We start from the raw sequence: 16,809 nt of genomic DNA, 5'->3' as shown, positions 1-16,809 counted from the left end.
GCTATTACTATGTGAACTGGCATAGGCCTACTCTCCCTGAAGCCAGGGACTCCCCCTGGGATGGGAGTCCCAGTGATTTCCAGGACATAATCCAAGTTCTTGGTCACAGTCCTGATCTTGTGACCCTACTTTAGGGGACAGCCTGGGCCCTTCTTCCTGTCAGAGTGTGAGTTCTTCCACCCAGGGAAGTTACAAAGCCAACTGAAACCAGGTGGGTACCAGGCGCCCTTCCCACCCTGGCCATTGTCTGGTGGAAGTGAGGTGGGGTCACTGTAGGGTGAGACCCTGGAGCACCTGTTCTCCCTCCCCTCCTCCCTTCCTGGCTTGGCCTGGCCCTGACCACCCTTGAAACCAGACTCCCTCTGCCCCAGGGCCTAGAAGGTGGGTGTGAGGAGGCTGGGATTGGGGGAGGGGAGCAACTGCTCTGCCAACCCCTTACCTAGAGGGTGAGAACACCTGAGCTGGGCCCAGTCCCCCTGCCCTCCACTTGCTTCCTCCCCACCACACTCACCCCCACCCCAGTGAGCCTCCTAGGTTTGCATCAGGGTGAGACACAGAGGCGTTGCCCAAGGTGTGGGCATGGTCCAGAAACCTCAGGCACTGTTTCTGCAGTATCAGTGCAGAAGAACTTGGCTGAGAGGGCCTTTGGGGCACCAACTTCCTCCTCACACTAGAGGCCAGGGGAAGTCAGACCCACCTCCCCCTCCAAGCTCCGGCCTGATCTTAGAGAGAAGGGGACCACAGAGGAGCTCTGTGAGAGCCCCCCCTCACTCTCAGTCCTGAACTGGTTAGAGCCACTTCCAGGAGTCTGGGAAAATGGGCAATGTCAGTACCACCACCCTCTTGGTGAGGCTGCAGGGTGGGGCTGGCATGTCTTGTGGCAGAAGGGGCTCAGAAGGATGAGGGGCCGGGCTCCTCGCTGGTGGTGAGCGCTCGCAGCTGCATCTGTGTGCAGAGCCACAGATCACACCGTACCCTTCCTTGACAGTCATCTTTACTCAAAGATTTGGGCCCTCCACCACCATTTTTAATGGAAACTAACAAACACCTTCTGGGGAAAAAAAGTGTGAAACTTACGTGAGCTTTCAATAGGAGAGATTTCAAAGATATTTCATTCTTGGGATAAATGCTTCAGGGGTGTTCCCCAATTCAGTGCAAGTCCCCTCGCCACTCTGGTGAGAAAGTCTGAGAAATGTCAAAACAGTGCATTTTCCTTCACTGTGTGATTGTAATTTTTATGAAGAGTCATTGAGACTCTAAGACCCAAAAGAGTATCTCTCTGATGGAGCAGGGGTTCAGAATGATGGTGCCAGATCAGCTCCTTGGAATGTCTGAACCAGAAGGGACGTTAAAGAACAAGTCGGGTCCTTCACTAACAGACAGAAACGGTCCAGAAAGGATCTCTGTGACATGTCCAAGGTCACTGAGCCCCATCTCCAGGTTTCCAACACTACCTGCTTTGGAAACAATTCTAGCGACTGCCTAACACACCCCACCCAACCCCTGCCAAGATCCAGAGCTGCAGCTGTCCCTGCCTCCCCAGGGGCAGTGACGTCTTCTCGGATGCAGGTCTCCTCTCCATCTGTCTGTCCTTCCACAGGTGATTCCAGGACCAACTCAACCCCCAATAAAGGTGCACAGGAGTTGTCTATATCCAGCTTTTTGCACTCCCTGCCCTTGACAATTGCCTGATCACGTTCTCTCTAGCCAGATGTTTTGAAAGTGGTTATAACCTTATTATTGTATTTTATATTAGTCACTACTTATAGTTTGTATGAGTCAGGGTACTGGAACAAAACAGATGGCTCGCTCAGAAAGGGCTCAACTGAAGAGAGCTTAATGGAGGGACTGTTTACAGATGGCCAGTAAAGCACCCGTACACTAAACACTGCAGGAAGCCGTTTCCACCCATGGGTGCAGAAGGCAAGAGGGCGATGAGGCAATCAGCGCCCAGTGGGGGCCAGAGCCACGGAAGAGGGGCCACCCAGCAGAAGCACTGCCTCTGGCAGAACTGCAGCAAAGGAAAGGGAGTAGAAACGCCCCCGCCCGCTCCCCATCTTCTGCCTGGACCTCCCATGGGCCAAACCATGTGGAAGCCAGATGGCAAGGGAGCCCACGTAAGGCAGTCCACAGAGGACATGCTCCAGGTAGAGAAGCAGAAAAGGGAGGAGGGACGCCGCGGGATAGAGAACACCTGTTCATGGCTAATTTCTTTCTTCCGCTTACCGCTTCTGCTTGTGAAGTGCCACATCAACCACTTCTCAGTGGTTCTTGGGTGCTGCTTGCTGAGTTTTGATTGGCTAGGTATTACCTGTGGTCTGATTGGACCAAACATCCATCAAAAATGGCCAGTCACTGGAGAGTATGGTGTGAAATTGTTCTTGCACTGAAGTCATATGCTGTTAGCTTTGTTTTTCACAACTCTACAAATTCTGTCCATGGAACTGCCCCAAACCCAAGGTCCTGCCTCTCAAAAGTGCTGAAAATAGGCATTTCTTCCGTTGACCTGAACAGTGGGTGAAGTTTAAAATGCCTGGACTGGACACATTACATTCTTGCCTTTTGTGATCTACAAGGAGGTCCAGGGTAAGTAAGGCCCTGGCCCAGTCAAAGCTCTGGGCTGGAGGCAGTTATTGGGGTTCATCTCATGTGCCAATGTTAATCACTAGATCAGTGTTCTGACAAGGATCCTGAGGTTGCATCTGGCCTCAGCAGTGCAATGGTTGATTAGTGATGTCTGCCACTGACATGGACATGAGTGGTGGTGCAAGCGCCATCTTGGACCAAAGCAGTTACCTAGCTTGGCTCTCAGTGGAGCCTCTGTGATTTCCTCGATCAGCCTGTGACTTCACTCACTCTCATCCTTCTCTCACTCTCATCCTTCTCTCTTTACCTCCCCATGTTGGATCACATTGAGTAAGTTCAGCCCAGGACCGCATCCAGCTAGCTCCACCTCAAACCCCCCAGCCAGCTGACCGAGGAACCTAATCACGCTCTTCTCCACAGGCCACCACCCACGTGTACGTGACCATCGTGGATGAGAACGATAACGCGCCCGTGTTCCAGCAGCCCCACTACGAAATCTTACTGGATGAGGGCCCGGACACAGTCAACACCAGCCTCATCACCATCCAGGCCCTGGACCTAGATGAAGGGCCCAATGGCACAGTTACCTACACCATCGTGGCAGGCAACATCATCAACACCTTTCGTATCAACAGACACACGGTCAGCAGCTGGTGGAAGGGGCCAGGAAGAGGGCCTACTGGCTAAAGGGACTGGAGGGAAGTTCAGCGAGATCATGGGGGTGGGGGCAGAGCAAAGACAGAGTCCAGGAGGAAAACAGGACGGCAGCATGTGCGGGAGGATGAAAAGCCTGGGATAGCAGGGGCTCCTTGTCACAGCCAGGGTGTCAGGGCCTAGCTCCTAGGGTGGCCAGAGGGCACCCCAGACCCGCGACCCATTGACCCACCATTGTCCTTCTCCGTGTCCCACAGGGCGTCATCAGTGCTGCCAAGGAGCTGGACTATGAGATCAGCCATGGGCGCTACACCCTGCTTGTCACTGCCACGGACCAGTGCCCCCTCCTGTCGCATCGCCTCACTTCTACCACCACGGTGGGTGGATGGGTGGGTGGCACACAGCCCCAGCCTGGACAGCTCCGTGGGCAAACAGGGTAGGGAAAGATCATTCAGGAGAAACACCTCCATCCACAAGCCCTGTCCTGGCCTCTGCAACTCACCCAAACTTGCACCGTGACTGTAAGATGACTGCACCTCTCTGTGGCTGCAGCTGTGAGACAGGTGGTTAGCCTGCCTTCTCCCCTTCATGGGGAGAGCACAGACTCTGCTCAAGCCACAGGGGTTCATGTTCCTGGTCTTCTACCTCCTGTGTGACTCTGGGCAAGTCACTCAACCTCTCTGAGCTTCACTTTCCTCCTCTGTAAATGGGGGATAATATACACTGTTTCAGAGTATGGGAGGAGAGGATAAGACCAGGTAAAATGATAATAGTACAGCAATAAGTAGAAGTTCATAGCATTATTATTCATAATATTATTCTGCCCATAGAAAGACTTTGACAATAACAATAATTTATCTACATGTATAGCTCCAAAGACCCTCCCACACCCATTAACCAATACGATCCTTACATCAGCCTGGGAAGCAGAATTGTCAGGTCTAGTTTACAGATGAACAGGGCTGCCTGGGCCGGCCCTGACTAAGCTCGCGCATCATCTCAGGTGCTTGTGAACGTGAATGACATCAACGACAACGTGCCCACCTTCCCCAGAGACTACGAGGGGCCATTTGATGTCACTGAGGGCCAGCCAGGACCCAGAGTGTGGACCTTCCTGGCCCATGACCAAGACTCAGGCCCCAGTGGGCAGGTGGAGTACAGCATCGTGGATGGAGACCCTCTGGGTGAGTGGGCCTGAGCTTGGTGATGAGGGTGGCATGACCCAGTGGGCCTCTCCCTGACCCCACTCAGGAACTGGATGAGAAAGGAGGTCTTTCTAATTGCTAATGGTAGTTTACCCCGCATTGTGTGATCTTGCACTCTCTGGGCCTCAGTTTCCCCATCCATAAGATAATGGAAATAAACTCATCCCAGGAATATGGTGCGAACACCCTGAAATCTGGCAGTAGAGGCTGGTAGCCTTGGAAGGTCACAGTCTCCTTTGAGAATCTGATAGAAAACACCCTGGGTCATACCCAGAGTAAAGGCTCCAGGGAAGAGGAAAGAAGGAAAGAAAAGCATGCTTGCCCAGACCTTCTGGACCCCCCAAATGCACACCTGAGGGAGCACCCAGACTTCTCTGCACACCTCATCATCATCCCTTAATAGCCTTCACAGCTGCCTTGGCCGATCCCCTCAGTTGAAGAGCAGTGTTTGCCTGGCCAGAGCTGTTCCTCAAGATAGTTTTTACTCACTGTTGTGGAGTAGGAATCCCAAACTCAAGGGCTACTGGGGCAATACAGGAAGCATACATCGGGGGAAAGGTCTGGACTAGGGAATAGGGAACCAGAGGGCTGTGGCAGCCAATGGTGGTCAGATTGAAATGCAGACCCGGGGGTGAGGACTTCCCGTTTTTAAAAAGAAATGATGGAAATCCAAATTGTTGTGAAATATCCTAATTTTTAATTGATTACTCAATAAATATTTATTGACCATATTTGCTGATCACATTCCAGATGCTGAGTATACATAATGGTAAAAAAAAAAAAAAACACAAATCCCTGCCTTTATAGAACATGTGTTCTGGTTGGAAGATATAGGCCATGAACATAACTGATTAAGTAGATGACTTTGTCTATTGGGAGGTGCTAAGTGCTATGGAGAAACATAAAGCCAGGAGAATGGGGAGTGCCAGGGTAACGGGATTTTTGGGCTCCAAAATCACTGCAGATGGTGACTGCAGCCATGAAATTAAAAGACGCCTTACTCCTGGAAGAAAAGTTATGACCAACCTAGATAGCATGTTGAAAAGCAGAGACATTACTTTGCCAACAAAGGTCCGTCTAGTCAAGGCTATGATTTTTCCAGTGGTCATGTATGGATGTGAGAGTTGGACTGTGAAGAAAGCTGAGCACCAAAGAATTGATGCTTTTGAACTGTGGTGTTGGAGAAGACTCTTGAGAGTCCCTTGGACAGCAAGGAGATCCAACCAGTCCATTCTGAAGGAGATCAACCCTGGGATTTCTTTGGAGGGAATGATGCTGAAGCTGAAACTCCAATACTTTGGCTACCTCATGCGAAGAGTTGACTCATTGGAAAAGACTCTGATGCTGGGAGGGATTGGAGGCAGGAGAAGGGGACGGCAGAGGATGAGATGGCTGGATGGCATCACTGACTCAATGGACGTGAGTCTGAGTGAACTCCGGGACTTGGTGATGGACTGGGAGGCCTGGTGTGCTGCGATTCATGGGGTCGCAAAGAGTCGGACACAGCTAAGCGACTGAACTGAACTGAGGGTAATGGCTACAGTTTTAGAGAGAATGCTCAAGGAAGACCTGTGCAGGGAGGTGACATTTGAGCAAAGACCTGAAGGAGGTGATGAATGGGTCGTGTGGATATCCAGGGAAGAGCATGGGAGACAGAGAGAGCAGCAAGTGTAAAGGCTCTCAGGTTGGGGTGTGCCTGGCTTACTCACAGAGGAGCAGAAAGGCCCAGTGATGGGCATGAAGCCAGCAAGGGAAAGAGTAGGAAGAGATGAGATCAGAGAGGTAACAGAGCCAGATGTTGTTGGGTCCTGCAGGCCATTGTGAGGACTTGTCTTCTTCTCCAAGTGACGTGGGAAGCAGAAGAGAGCTTTGAGCACCAGAGGGATATGATTTGACCTGAATTTCAATAGGAGCACTCCAGTTCCTGAGCTCAGAACAGGGGAAAGAGGTTAATGAATGACTGATACGAGCCCCTTGCAGTCACTCGGGCTAGAGATGTGAAGCTAGAACCAGGGAGGCGGCATTGGAGATGGTGCGAACTCTACTAGCCAACAGGATGTGAGATGTAACTCAAGGACGACACTAAGAGTGGGGCTTGAGCAACTGTGCTCTCAGCAGATGGAAAGACTGAAGGAGGAGCAGGGAAGGTGGGTTGGGGGAATGGGAAAGGTGAGGTTAGGTTTGAGATGTCAGATTGTTGTTCAGTTGCTAAGTCATGTCCGACTTTGTGACCCCATGGACTACACCACAGCAGGCTTCCCTGTCCTTCACCACCTCCCGGAATTTGCTAAAACTCATGTCTATTGAGTGAGTGATGCCATCCAACCATCTCATCCTCTGTCGCCCCCTTCTCCTCCTGCCCTCAATCTTTCCCAGCATCAGGGTCTTTTCCAGTGAGTTGGCTCTGTGCAGCAGGTGGCCCAAGTATTGGAGCTTCACCATCAGTCCTCCCAATGAATATTCAGCGTTAATTTCCTTTAGGATTGACTGGTTTGATCTCCTTGCTGTCCAAGGGACTCTGAAGAGTCTTCTCCAGTACCACAGTTCGAAAACATCAGTTCTTTGGTGCTTAGCCTTCTTTATGGTCCAACTCTCACATCTGCACATAACTACTGGAAAAACCATAGCTTTGAGTATACGGACCTTTGTCAGCAAAGTGATATCTATGCTTTTGAATATGCTGTCTAGGTTTGTCATTTCTTTGCCCTTTCTTCCAAGGAGCAAACGTCTTTTAATTTCATGTCTGTAGTCACTGTCCACAGTGATTTTGGAGCCCAAGAAAAGAAAGTTTCTCACTGTTTCTATTGTTTCTCCATCTATTTGCCATGAAGTGATGGGACTGAAAACCGTGATCTTAGTTTTTTGAATGCTGAGTTTTAAGTCAGCTTTTTCACTCTTCTCTTTCACCTTCATCAAGAAGCTCTTTAGTTCCTCTTCGCCTTCTGCCATTAAAGTAGTATCATCTGCATATCTGTGGTTGTCGATATTTCTTCCAGCAGTCTTGATTACAGTTTGTGATAAATCCAGGCTGGCATTTCGCATGATATAGTTTGCATATAAGTTAAATAAGCAGGGTGACAGTATACAGCCTTGACATACTCCATTCCCAATTTTGAATTAGTCCATTGTTCCATGTCCAGTTCTAACTGTTGCTTCTTGTCCTGCATACAGGTTTCTCAGGAGACAGGTTGGGTGGTTTGGTATTCCCATCTCTTTAGGAATTTTCCACAGTTTGTTGTGATCCAGACAGTCAAAGGCTTTAGTCTTTTTCTGGAATTTTCTTTTTCTATGATCCAATGGATGTTGGCAATTTGATACCTGGTTCCTCTGCCTTTTCTAAATCCAGCTTGTATATCTGGAAGTTCTCAGTTCACATACTGCTGAAGCCTAGCTTGAGAGATTTTGAGCATAATCTTCCTAGCATGTGAAATAAGTACAATTGTACGATAATTTGAACATTCTTTGGCATTACATTTCTTTGGGATTACAATGAAAACTGATCTTTTCCAGTCGTGTGGCCACTACTGAGCTTTCCAGATTTGCTGGCATATTGAGTATAGCACTTTCACAGCATTAACTTTTAGGGTTTGAAATAGCTCAGCTGGAGTTCCACCACCTCCACTAGCTTTGTTTGTAGTAATGCTCCTAAGGCCCACTTGACTTCACACTCTAGGATGTCTGGCTCTAGGTGAGTGACCACACCATCATGTTTATCTGGGTCATTAAGACCTTTTTTATACAGTTTTTTGAAATAGCTCAACTGGAATTCCATCACCTCCACTAGCTTTGCTCATAGTGATGCTTCCTAAGGCCCACTTGACTTCACATTCCAGGATGTCTGGCGCTAGGTGAGTGATTGCACCATTGTGATTATCTGGGTCATGAAGATCTTTTTTGTACAGTTCTTCAGTGTATTCTTGCAACCTCTTCTTAATAGCTTATGCTTCTGTTAGATCCATACCATTTCTGTCCTTTATTGAGCCCATCTTTGCATGAAATGTTCCCTTGGTATCTCTAATTTTCCTGAAGAGATGTTTTGTCTTTCCCATTCTATTGTTTTCCTCTCTTCCTTTGTATTGATGGCTGAGGAAGGCTTTCTTATCTCTTCTTGCTATTGTTTGGAACTCTGCATTCAGATGCTTATATCTTTCCTTTTCTCCTTTGCTTTTCGCTTCTCTTCTTTTCACAGCTATTTGTAAGGCCTCTTCAGACAGCCATTTTGCTTTTCTGAATTTCTTTTCCATGGGGGTGGTCTTGATCCCTGTCTCCTGTACAATGTCATGAACCTCCATCCATAGTTCATCAGACACTGTCTATCAGATCTAGCCCCTTAAATCTATTTGTCACTTCCACTGTATAATCATAAGGGATTTGATTTAGATCATACCTGAATGGTCTAGTGGTTTCCCCACTTTCTTCCATTTAAGTCTGAATTTGGCAATAACGAGTTCATGATCTGAGGCACAGTCAGCTCCCGGTCTTGTTTTTGCTGACTGCATAGAGCTTCTCCATCTTTGGCTGCAAAGAATATAATCAATCTGATTTTGGTGTTGACCATCTGGTGATGTCCATGTGTAGAGTCTTCTCTTGTGTTGTTGTAAGAGGGTGTTTGCTATGACCAGTGCGTTCTCTTGGCAAAACTCTATTTAGCCCTTGCCCTGCTTCATTCTGTACTCCAAGGCCAAATTTGCCTGCTACCCCAGGTGTTTCTTGACTTCCTACTTTTGCATTCCCTTCCTACTTTTCCAGTCCCCTCTAATGAAAAGGACATCTTTTTTGGGTGTTAGTTCTAAAAGATCTTGTAGGTCTTCATAGAACTGTTCAACTTCAGCTTCTTCAGCATTACTGGTCAGGGCATAGACTTCAATTACCATGATATGATTTGCCTTGGAAATGAGCAGAGATCATTCTGTCGTTTTTGAGATTGCATCCAAGTACTGCATTTTGGACTCTTTTGTTGACCATGATGGCTACTCCATTTCTTCTAAGGGATTCCTGCCCACAGTGGTAGATATAATGGTCATCTGAGTTGAATTCACCCACGCCAGTCCTAGAATGTCGACGTTCACTCTTGCCATCTCCTGTTTGACCACTTCCAATTTGCCTTGATTCATGGACCTAACATTCCAGGTTCCTATGCGATATTGCTCTTTATAGCATCGGACCTTGCTTCTCTCACCAGTCACATCCCCAACTGGGTGTTGTTTTTGCTTTGGCTCCATCCCTTCATTCTTTCTGGAGTTATTTCTCCACTGATCTCCAGTGAAGAAATTGGGCACCTACCAACCTGGGGAGTTCATCTTTCAGTGTTCTATCTTTTTGCCTTTTCATACTGTTCATGGGGTTCTCAAGGCAAGAATACTGAAGTGGTTTGCCATTCCCTTCTCCAGTGGACCACATTCTGTCAGACCTCTCCACCGTGACCCGTCCATCGTGGGTGGCCCCACACGGCATGGCTTAGTTTCATTGAGTTAGACAAGGCTGTGGTCCGTGTGATTAGATTGGCTAGTTGTCTGTGATTGTGGTTTCAGTGTGTCTGCCCTCTGATGCCCTCTCTCAGCACCTACTGTCTTACTTGGGTTTCTCTTACCTTTACGTGCAAATGGAATTCCAGTTGAGCTATTTCAAGTCCTAGAAGATGATGCTGTGAAAGTGCTACCCTCAGTATGTCAGCAAATTTGGAAAACTCAGCAGTGGCCACAGGACTGGAAAAGGTCAGTTTTCATTCCAATCCCAAAGAAAGGCAATGTCAAAGAAAGCTCAAACTACCGCACAATTGCACTCATCTCACAAGCTAGTAAAGTAATGCTCAAAATTCTCCAAGCCAGGCTTCAGCAATACGTGAACCGTGAACTTCCAGATGTTCAAGCTGGTTTTAGAAAAGGCAGAGGAACCAGAGATGAAATTACCAACATCCAATAGATCATCGAAAAAGCGAGAGAGTTCCATAAAAACATCTCTTTCTGCTTTATTGACTATGCCAAAGCCTTTGGCTGTGTGGATCACAATAAACTGTGGAAAATTCTGAAAGAGATGGGAATACCAGACTACCTGACCTGCCTCTTAAGAAACCTGTATGCAGGTCAGGAAGCAACAGTTAGAACTGGACATGGAACAACAGACTGGTTCCAAATAGGAAAAGGAGTACGTCAAAGCTGTATATTGTCACCGGGCTTATTTAACTTATATGCAGAGTACATCATTAGAAGTGCTGGGCTGGAAGAAGCACAAGCTGGAATCAAGATTGCCGGGAGAAATATCAATAACCTCAGATATGCAGATGACACCACCCTTATGGCAGAAAGTGAAGAAGAACTGAAGAGCCTCTTGATGAAAGTGAAAGAGGAGAGTGAAAAAGTTGGCTTAAAGCTCAACATTCAGAAAACAAAGATCATGGCATCTGGTCCCATCACTTCATGGCAAATAGATGGGGAAACAGTGGCTGACTTTATTTTTTAGGGGCTCCATAATCACTGCAGATGGTTATTGCAGCCATGAAATTAAAAGACACTTACTCCTTGGAAGGAAAGTTATGACCAACCTAGACAGCATATTCAAAAGCAGAGACATTACTTTGTCAACAAAGGTCCATCTAGTCAAGGCTATGGTTTTTCCAGGCGTCATGTATGGATGTGAGAGTTGGACTATAAGGAAAGCTGAATGCCGAAGAATTGATGCTTTTGAACTGTGGTGTTGGAGAAGACTCTTGAGAGTCCCTTGGACTGCAAGAAGATCCAGCCAGTCCATCCTAAAGGAGATCAGCCCTGGGTGTTCATTGGAAGGACTGATGTTGAAGCTGAAACTCCAGTACTTTGGCCACCTGATGCGAAGAGCTGACTCATTTGAAAAGACCCTGATGCTGAGAGGGATTAGGGGCAGGAGGAGAAGGGGACGACAGAAGATGAGATGGTTGGATGGCATCACCGACTGAATAGACATGAATTTGGGTAAACTCCAGGAGTTGGGATGGACAGGGAAGCCTGGTGTGCTGCGGTTCCTGGGGTCGCAAAGAGTCGGGCATAACTGAGAGACTGAACTGAACTGAACTGATTCAGTTATTTGTGTATTCTTGCCATCTCTTCTTAATCTCTTATGCTTCTGTGAAGTCCTTGCCATTTCTGTCCTTTATTGTGCCCATCTTTGCATGAAGTGTTCCCTTGTTATCTCCAGTTTTCTTGGAGAGATCTCTAGTCTTTCCTGTTCTGTTGTTTTCCTCTATTTCTCTTCATTATTCACTTAAGAAGGCTTTCTATGTCTCCTTGATATTCTCTGGGAATCTGCATTCAGTTGGGTATATCTCTCTTTCTCCTTTGCCTTTCACTTCTCTTCTTTTCTCAGGTATTTGTAAGGCCTCCTCACACAACCACTTTGCCTTCTTGCATTTCTTGTTCTTGGGGATGGATTTGGTTACCACCCCCTGTACACTGTCATGAACTTCCATCCATGGTTTTTCAGGCACTCTGTCTACCAGATCTAATCCCTTGAATCTATTTGTCACCTCCACTGTATAATCATAAGGAATTTGATTTAGATCATACCTGAATGGCCTAAAGGTTTTCCCTATTTTTTTCAAGTTGAACCTGAATTTTGCAGTAAGGAGCTGATGATCTGAATCACAGTCAGCTCCAGGTCTTTTTTTTGCTAACTCTGTAGAGCTTCTCCATCTTTGGCTGCAAAGAATATAATCAATCTGATTTTGGTATTGACCATCTGGTGATGTCCATGTGTAGAGTTATTGCTTGTGTTGTTAGAAGAGGGGTTTTGCTATGACCAGCACATTCTCTTGGCAAAACTCTGTTAACCTTTGCCCTGCTTCATTTTGTACTCTAAGGCCAAACTTGCCTGTTACTCCAGGTATGTCTTGACTTCCTACTTTTGCATTCCAGTCCCCTATGATGAAAAGGGCATCTTTTTTTGGTGTTAATTCTAGAAGGTCTTGTAGGTCTTCACAGAACAGTTCAACTTCATCTTCTTTGATGTTAGTGGTTGGGGCATAGACTTGGATTACTGTGATACTGAATGGTTTGCTTTGGAAACAAACTGAGATCATTCTGTTGTTTTTGAGATTGCATCCAAGTACTGAATTTCAGACTCTTGTTCACTCTGTAGGCTACTCCATTTCTTCTAAAGGATTCTTGCCCACAGTAGCAGATATAATGTCAGATAGGGCTTGGGTATACAAACCAGGAGTTCAGGAAAGAAGTCTGCTGTTGAGAGAGGTATTTGGGAGTAGTCACCCCAGAGATAAATGAAGGCATGAGATGAGAGGAGTGCATTGAGATGGCTGACAGAGGACAATAGAGCCTGGGATGAATTTTCAATTAAGAGACCATAAAAGCAAATCTACTTCTGTAGGGCCAGACTTGGAGCCCCTCTGTCCAGAGCTTGTGATGGGTCACTCCGTTCTGATATGTCACTCTGTCATGTCCCAAAAAGTCCTTTGTCTGGCCAAGCACTGTGCCTTCCTGCTTTGCAGCCAGCAGAGCCTGGGCCTCTCTCTGCTATTGCCACACACAGAGGTGCTGTCACTTAACAGGAGTCCAGCTCCTGTTCAGAAGACTGCCAGAGCCTGCTTGACAGGTGGGTGTTGGGTGGGCAGCTGCGCCCCCTCCCAGGCAGGGGCCCTCTCTGCACCCACCTCTAGGGTGCAGGGCTCACACACATGGCCAGCAAACTGTTCCCTGGGGCCAGCCCAGGAACTTGGGGCCTCATGGAGGCAGGCCAAGAGTAGACATTCAGAGCCCAGAGATAACTTGGGGGCGTCACTGAACACAGCCCCCACTCCAGAGGAGGTGAGCAGAGGCTGGGAGGGGTGGGGAGGCTGACAGTGCCCTGCTGGAGCAGCTGGCACAGGTCACGACATCCCCTCCCCATCTCTCGCTTCTGGGTTCACTGACACCATGTTGGTAAATCGGGGGGTGGGGTGCTATTTTACGCAGAGAGCAGGTTTAGCGACACTGTGGGTGAAGGGATGCTCTCCAGGCCACCGAGCTTCAAGGTCACCTTCCCACCACTGCAGTCTGAGCGTGGAGGGGGCTCCTGCTGGGGGGAGACTGGAGGCTGCCTGAGCTCTTCGAGCCCCACTAAGCTGCAAGGAGACACGTGGTCAAAGAGCACTTGGGAAAGAGGCCATATCACTTGTGCCTCTGCCACCAGCCCCAGCCTTCTCAGAACCTACATCTATCCCTTGTGGTAGGTCCACTCCTGGGACCCCTTTCATACATCTTCATCTTCTGTGTAAGCCCCCAGCTTCTTCACAGGGATGCCTGGGCTCCCTTTCAGGGTTCCTCTAATGATATAAAGAGCTGCCGTGGGTCCAACACACACAGGGTGAACTGGGCCTTGTCCAGCACCAGCACCAGCCTGCAATGGCATGTCCTTATTAGCCCATTTTTCAGATGAGAACATGAAGGCGAGATTTAATCGTGTGCCCAAGGGCACATAGGAGTGAGTCAGCATGCATACCTGGTTATGACTGTTGGAAAGCCTCTGCTTTTAAACCTCTGTCTCCAGAAGCAGTGGAGTGATGGGGAGTTCAGGCCCCAGGGCAAGCTCTGAGGAGGGCAACTTGCAGTGTGGGGGGCCTTTGACCTGCCCACTGCCTCACTGAGCTCCCCTCGTGCGGCTCTAGCTTGGGCCCAGCGCCCATCACCTCAAGCCTGCTCCCCTGAGCTTCAGAACCTCTTCCCTTTCTTCCAGGGGGTTGCTGTCTTTGGAAAGAAGGCAGCTGGCCATCTGCTCACACATGGCCAGGGACTGAGACAGGATTCCCTATAAAGGGAATCCCCAGTCCTCTGGAGACCTCGGACTATCAGGCTCAGGAAATCCTGCTTCAAGCAGCCTCTGCCCCGCTAAGCAGGGTGTAGCCCATAGGGCCACTGGGAGCGGAAGGGCTGGTGGGAACTCCCAGCTGCAGGTGGGCCTCAGACGGGCTGTTTTGGTGAATCAGAGCAATGGGAGCTGGGGGCAGAGAGTTATGAGGTAGGATGTGGAGGAGCAGGCAGAGCAAAGTGTTGGGAAGCTTGGGCCTCTGTCCTTACCGCACCCTGAGGCTGTGTGTCTGAACAAGTCAGTGCCCCACCCTGAGCCTCTGCCCCTAAATGTCAAAAGGGAAAGTGAAAGAAGTAACTTTCTCCCTGTCCCCATTTCCTGGGGGAGTACATGGAGAGGAGCCTCTCTTCCTCACGGTCTCTGCTGCTCCTCCCTTGTTCATCTCTCACTGTCAGCCCCCTGAGTGCTCCCATCCAGCTGGGACCCCACTCACGCCCCTGGCATTCCCCCACCCTGCTCTTCTCCTCCCCTCCCTCCCTGATCTGACCCCTCCCACTCTGGCCAGCTCTGAGTGCTCCGTCCCGTGTGCAGTGAGCTGAGATGCAGAGCACTGGGTTTGAGTCCGGGTGCTGTTGTTAACTTGCAGTGGGAGCTTGAACCAACCATCAGCCTTCTTTCCCATTTCATTTGCCAAAGGACACCGGATGGTGTCTGAGGCCTCTTCCCATTCAGAGCCTGAGAATCTGAGGTTCTTACTCTAGGCATTTCCAGACATCTGGCCCCTCAGCCAGGCCAAGACAAGGACTGAGCCCACAGGGCCAGCTGAGGGTCCTCAGAAACCTCAGAGAAAGGAAGTCAGGGCCAGCCAGGGCCTGAGGGGTGGCCACAGGTCCGGGAGAACCCTGGCTGCGCGCCACCTGGCTCAGTACCAGGGCTGAATGGAAGGCAGCTGGGGGCTTCCCTGTCCTCAGTCCCTCCCACTCCATCCTCCCTGGTGCCTCACCACTGGCAGGGTGCTCCTCTGTGGTAAGCTTCGCCCTTCCCCAATATCCTGTTTTGCAAGATGAGCTGTCTGGAAAGAATAGCATATTACGAAGTTTCCGATACCTTCATTCATTGATTTCTGATCAAGGGTGGAGAGAAAGCGGATGCCTGTGTAGAAAGGGAGCCCCCACTTTTTCAACATAACCATCATACCCCAGGTGGTCAGGGCTGCCAGGGCCTGAGTGGCCCCTGTCTGCTTGTACCCTAGCAATTATCTGCTCCCTCCGCCTGCGTGTCCCAGCCTTTGGCAGGTCCTGAAGCTGGGGGCACTGGAGGCCCCTTGCCTTGACTGTAAGGCTCCCTGGAGGAAGCGGAAAGAGGCCTGGGCTCCCCACCACTCCCGGCCATTCTCTGCTGACTCCAGCCTCTCCTGGGCGACACCCAGGGGAGTTTCTGATCTCTCCCGTGGAGGGGGTGCTGCGGGTCCGGAAGGATGTGGAGCTGGACCGGGAGGCCATTGCTTTCTACAACCTGACCGTCTGTGCCCGAGACAGAGGCGTGCCCCCACTCAGCTCCACGGTGAGTCTGGGGGCCCTGCTCCACTGGCTTCACCTCCCCACCCCCGAATTCTCCGCAGAGACTCCTCTAAACACTGCCACCCTCAGGCCCAGAGCGGCCTCAGGCTGCCCTAGAGCCAGTCCAGGCCCTCAGGGCCCCTAACAGACTGCGAGTCCTTGGGCTCACCCATGTTGGCCGCTCAGCGCTCCCGGGGGAGACTTTGCCGTCAGCCAGGCCTCTGCACCTGTCTCTCTGCTGTTTGCCTCCTGCCTCTGCCTCTGCACCTTCCTGCCTCCCTCTCATCCTCACTGGCATCCTCTTGCCCCCTGTGTCATCACCTCCCTGTCTTCCTCTTTCTTCGCCGTGGCCAGATGCGCCTCTCCCTCTTCAGGGGCCCCCTCTTTGCCATCTTGCCCCCCTGCCCCCACCTCCGCTGTCTCCTTGGCCACCGTGTCCACCGTCCCTTTCTCTTCCTCCTCTCCCTCCCTCCATCTCCCCCAGGCCCCCTTCTCTCCTGGTCCTCCTCCTTCACCTCCTCCTCCCCCTTGACCTGCCTCAGATGCTGGTGGGGATCCGGGTGCTGGACATTAACGACAATGACCCTGTGCTGCTCAACCTGCCCATGAACGTCACCATCAGTGAGAACAGCCCCGTCTCCAGCTTCGTCGCTCATATCCTGGCCAGCGACGCTGACAGCGGGTGCAACGCCCTCCTCACCTTCAACATCACTGCAGGCAATCGAGAGCGGGCTTTCTCCATCAATGCCACGGTAGGGCCAAGTCTGACCCCAGGGAAGCCCCCAGGACTTTTGCTAAAAGAGAGGACCTTGCCCTAGGGGCTTTTCTACTCTACTGTCTGGGTTTCTGCTGGTTCTACTTACTCCTGAAGTCTCTGCCCTCCATTGGCACTTGGGGGTCTCTGGAAAGCTTGGAATCTTGGATTCCTAAGTGAGCCCCTTCTGGGACCCCCATCACCCCAAGGTTTGTCACATGCAGGGATGGGACCAGAGCTTTGATGCCCCTTGTTTGCATCAGGGTGCACCAAGAAGTCC

At 49.9% G+C, this 16,809-nt stretch overlaps 1 protein-coding gene across 1 annotated transcript in view; it reads left to right on the top strand.

The window, feature by feature from the left end:
• The window catches only part of CDH23 (cadherin related 23), a 388,293-nt gene that overhangs the window by 346,262 nt on the left and 25,222 nt on the right, over positions 1-16,809 (top strand). The window contains exons 38-42 of the mRNA XM_052640480.1: positions 3,007-3,228; positions 3,498-3,617; positions 4,244-4,424; positions 15,646-15,779; positions 16,318-16,527. Of these exons, the coding sequence (XP_052496440.1) occupies positions 3,007-3,228; positions 3,498-3,617; positions 4,244-4,424; positions 15,646-15,779; positions 16,318-16,527 (867 nt within the window). The remainder of the gene's footprint in view (positions 1-3,006; positions 3,229-3,497; positions 3,618-4,243; positions 4,425-15,645; positions 15,780-16,317; positions 16,528-16,809) is intronic.

Source organism: Budorcas taxicolor, chromosome 5 (genome assembly GCF_023091745.1).
Source record: "Budorcas taxicolor isolate Tak-1 chromosome 5, Takin1.1, whole genome shotgun sequence".
In the NCBI taxonomy this organism is placed as follows: domain Eukaryota; kingdom Metazoa; phylum Chordata; class Mammalia; order Artiodactyla; family Bovidae; genus Budorcas; species Budorcas taxicolor.
Note: the sequence above shows the minus strand (reverse complement) of the source record. Positions and strands in the feature narration are given on the sequence as shown.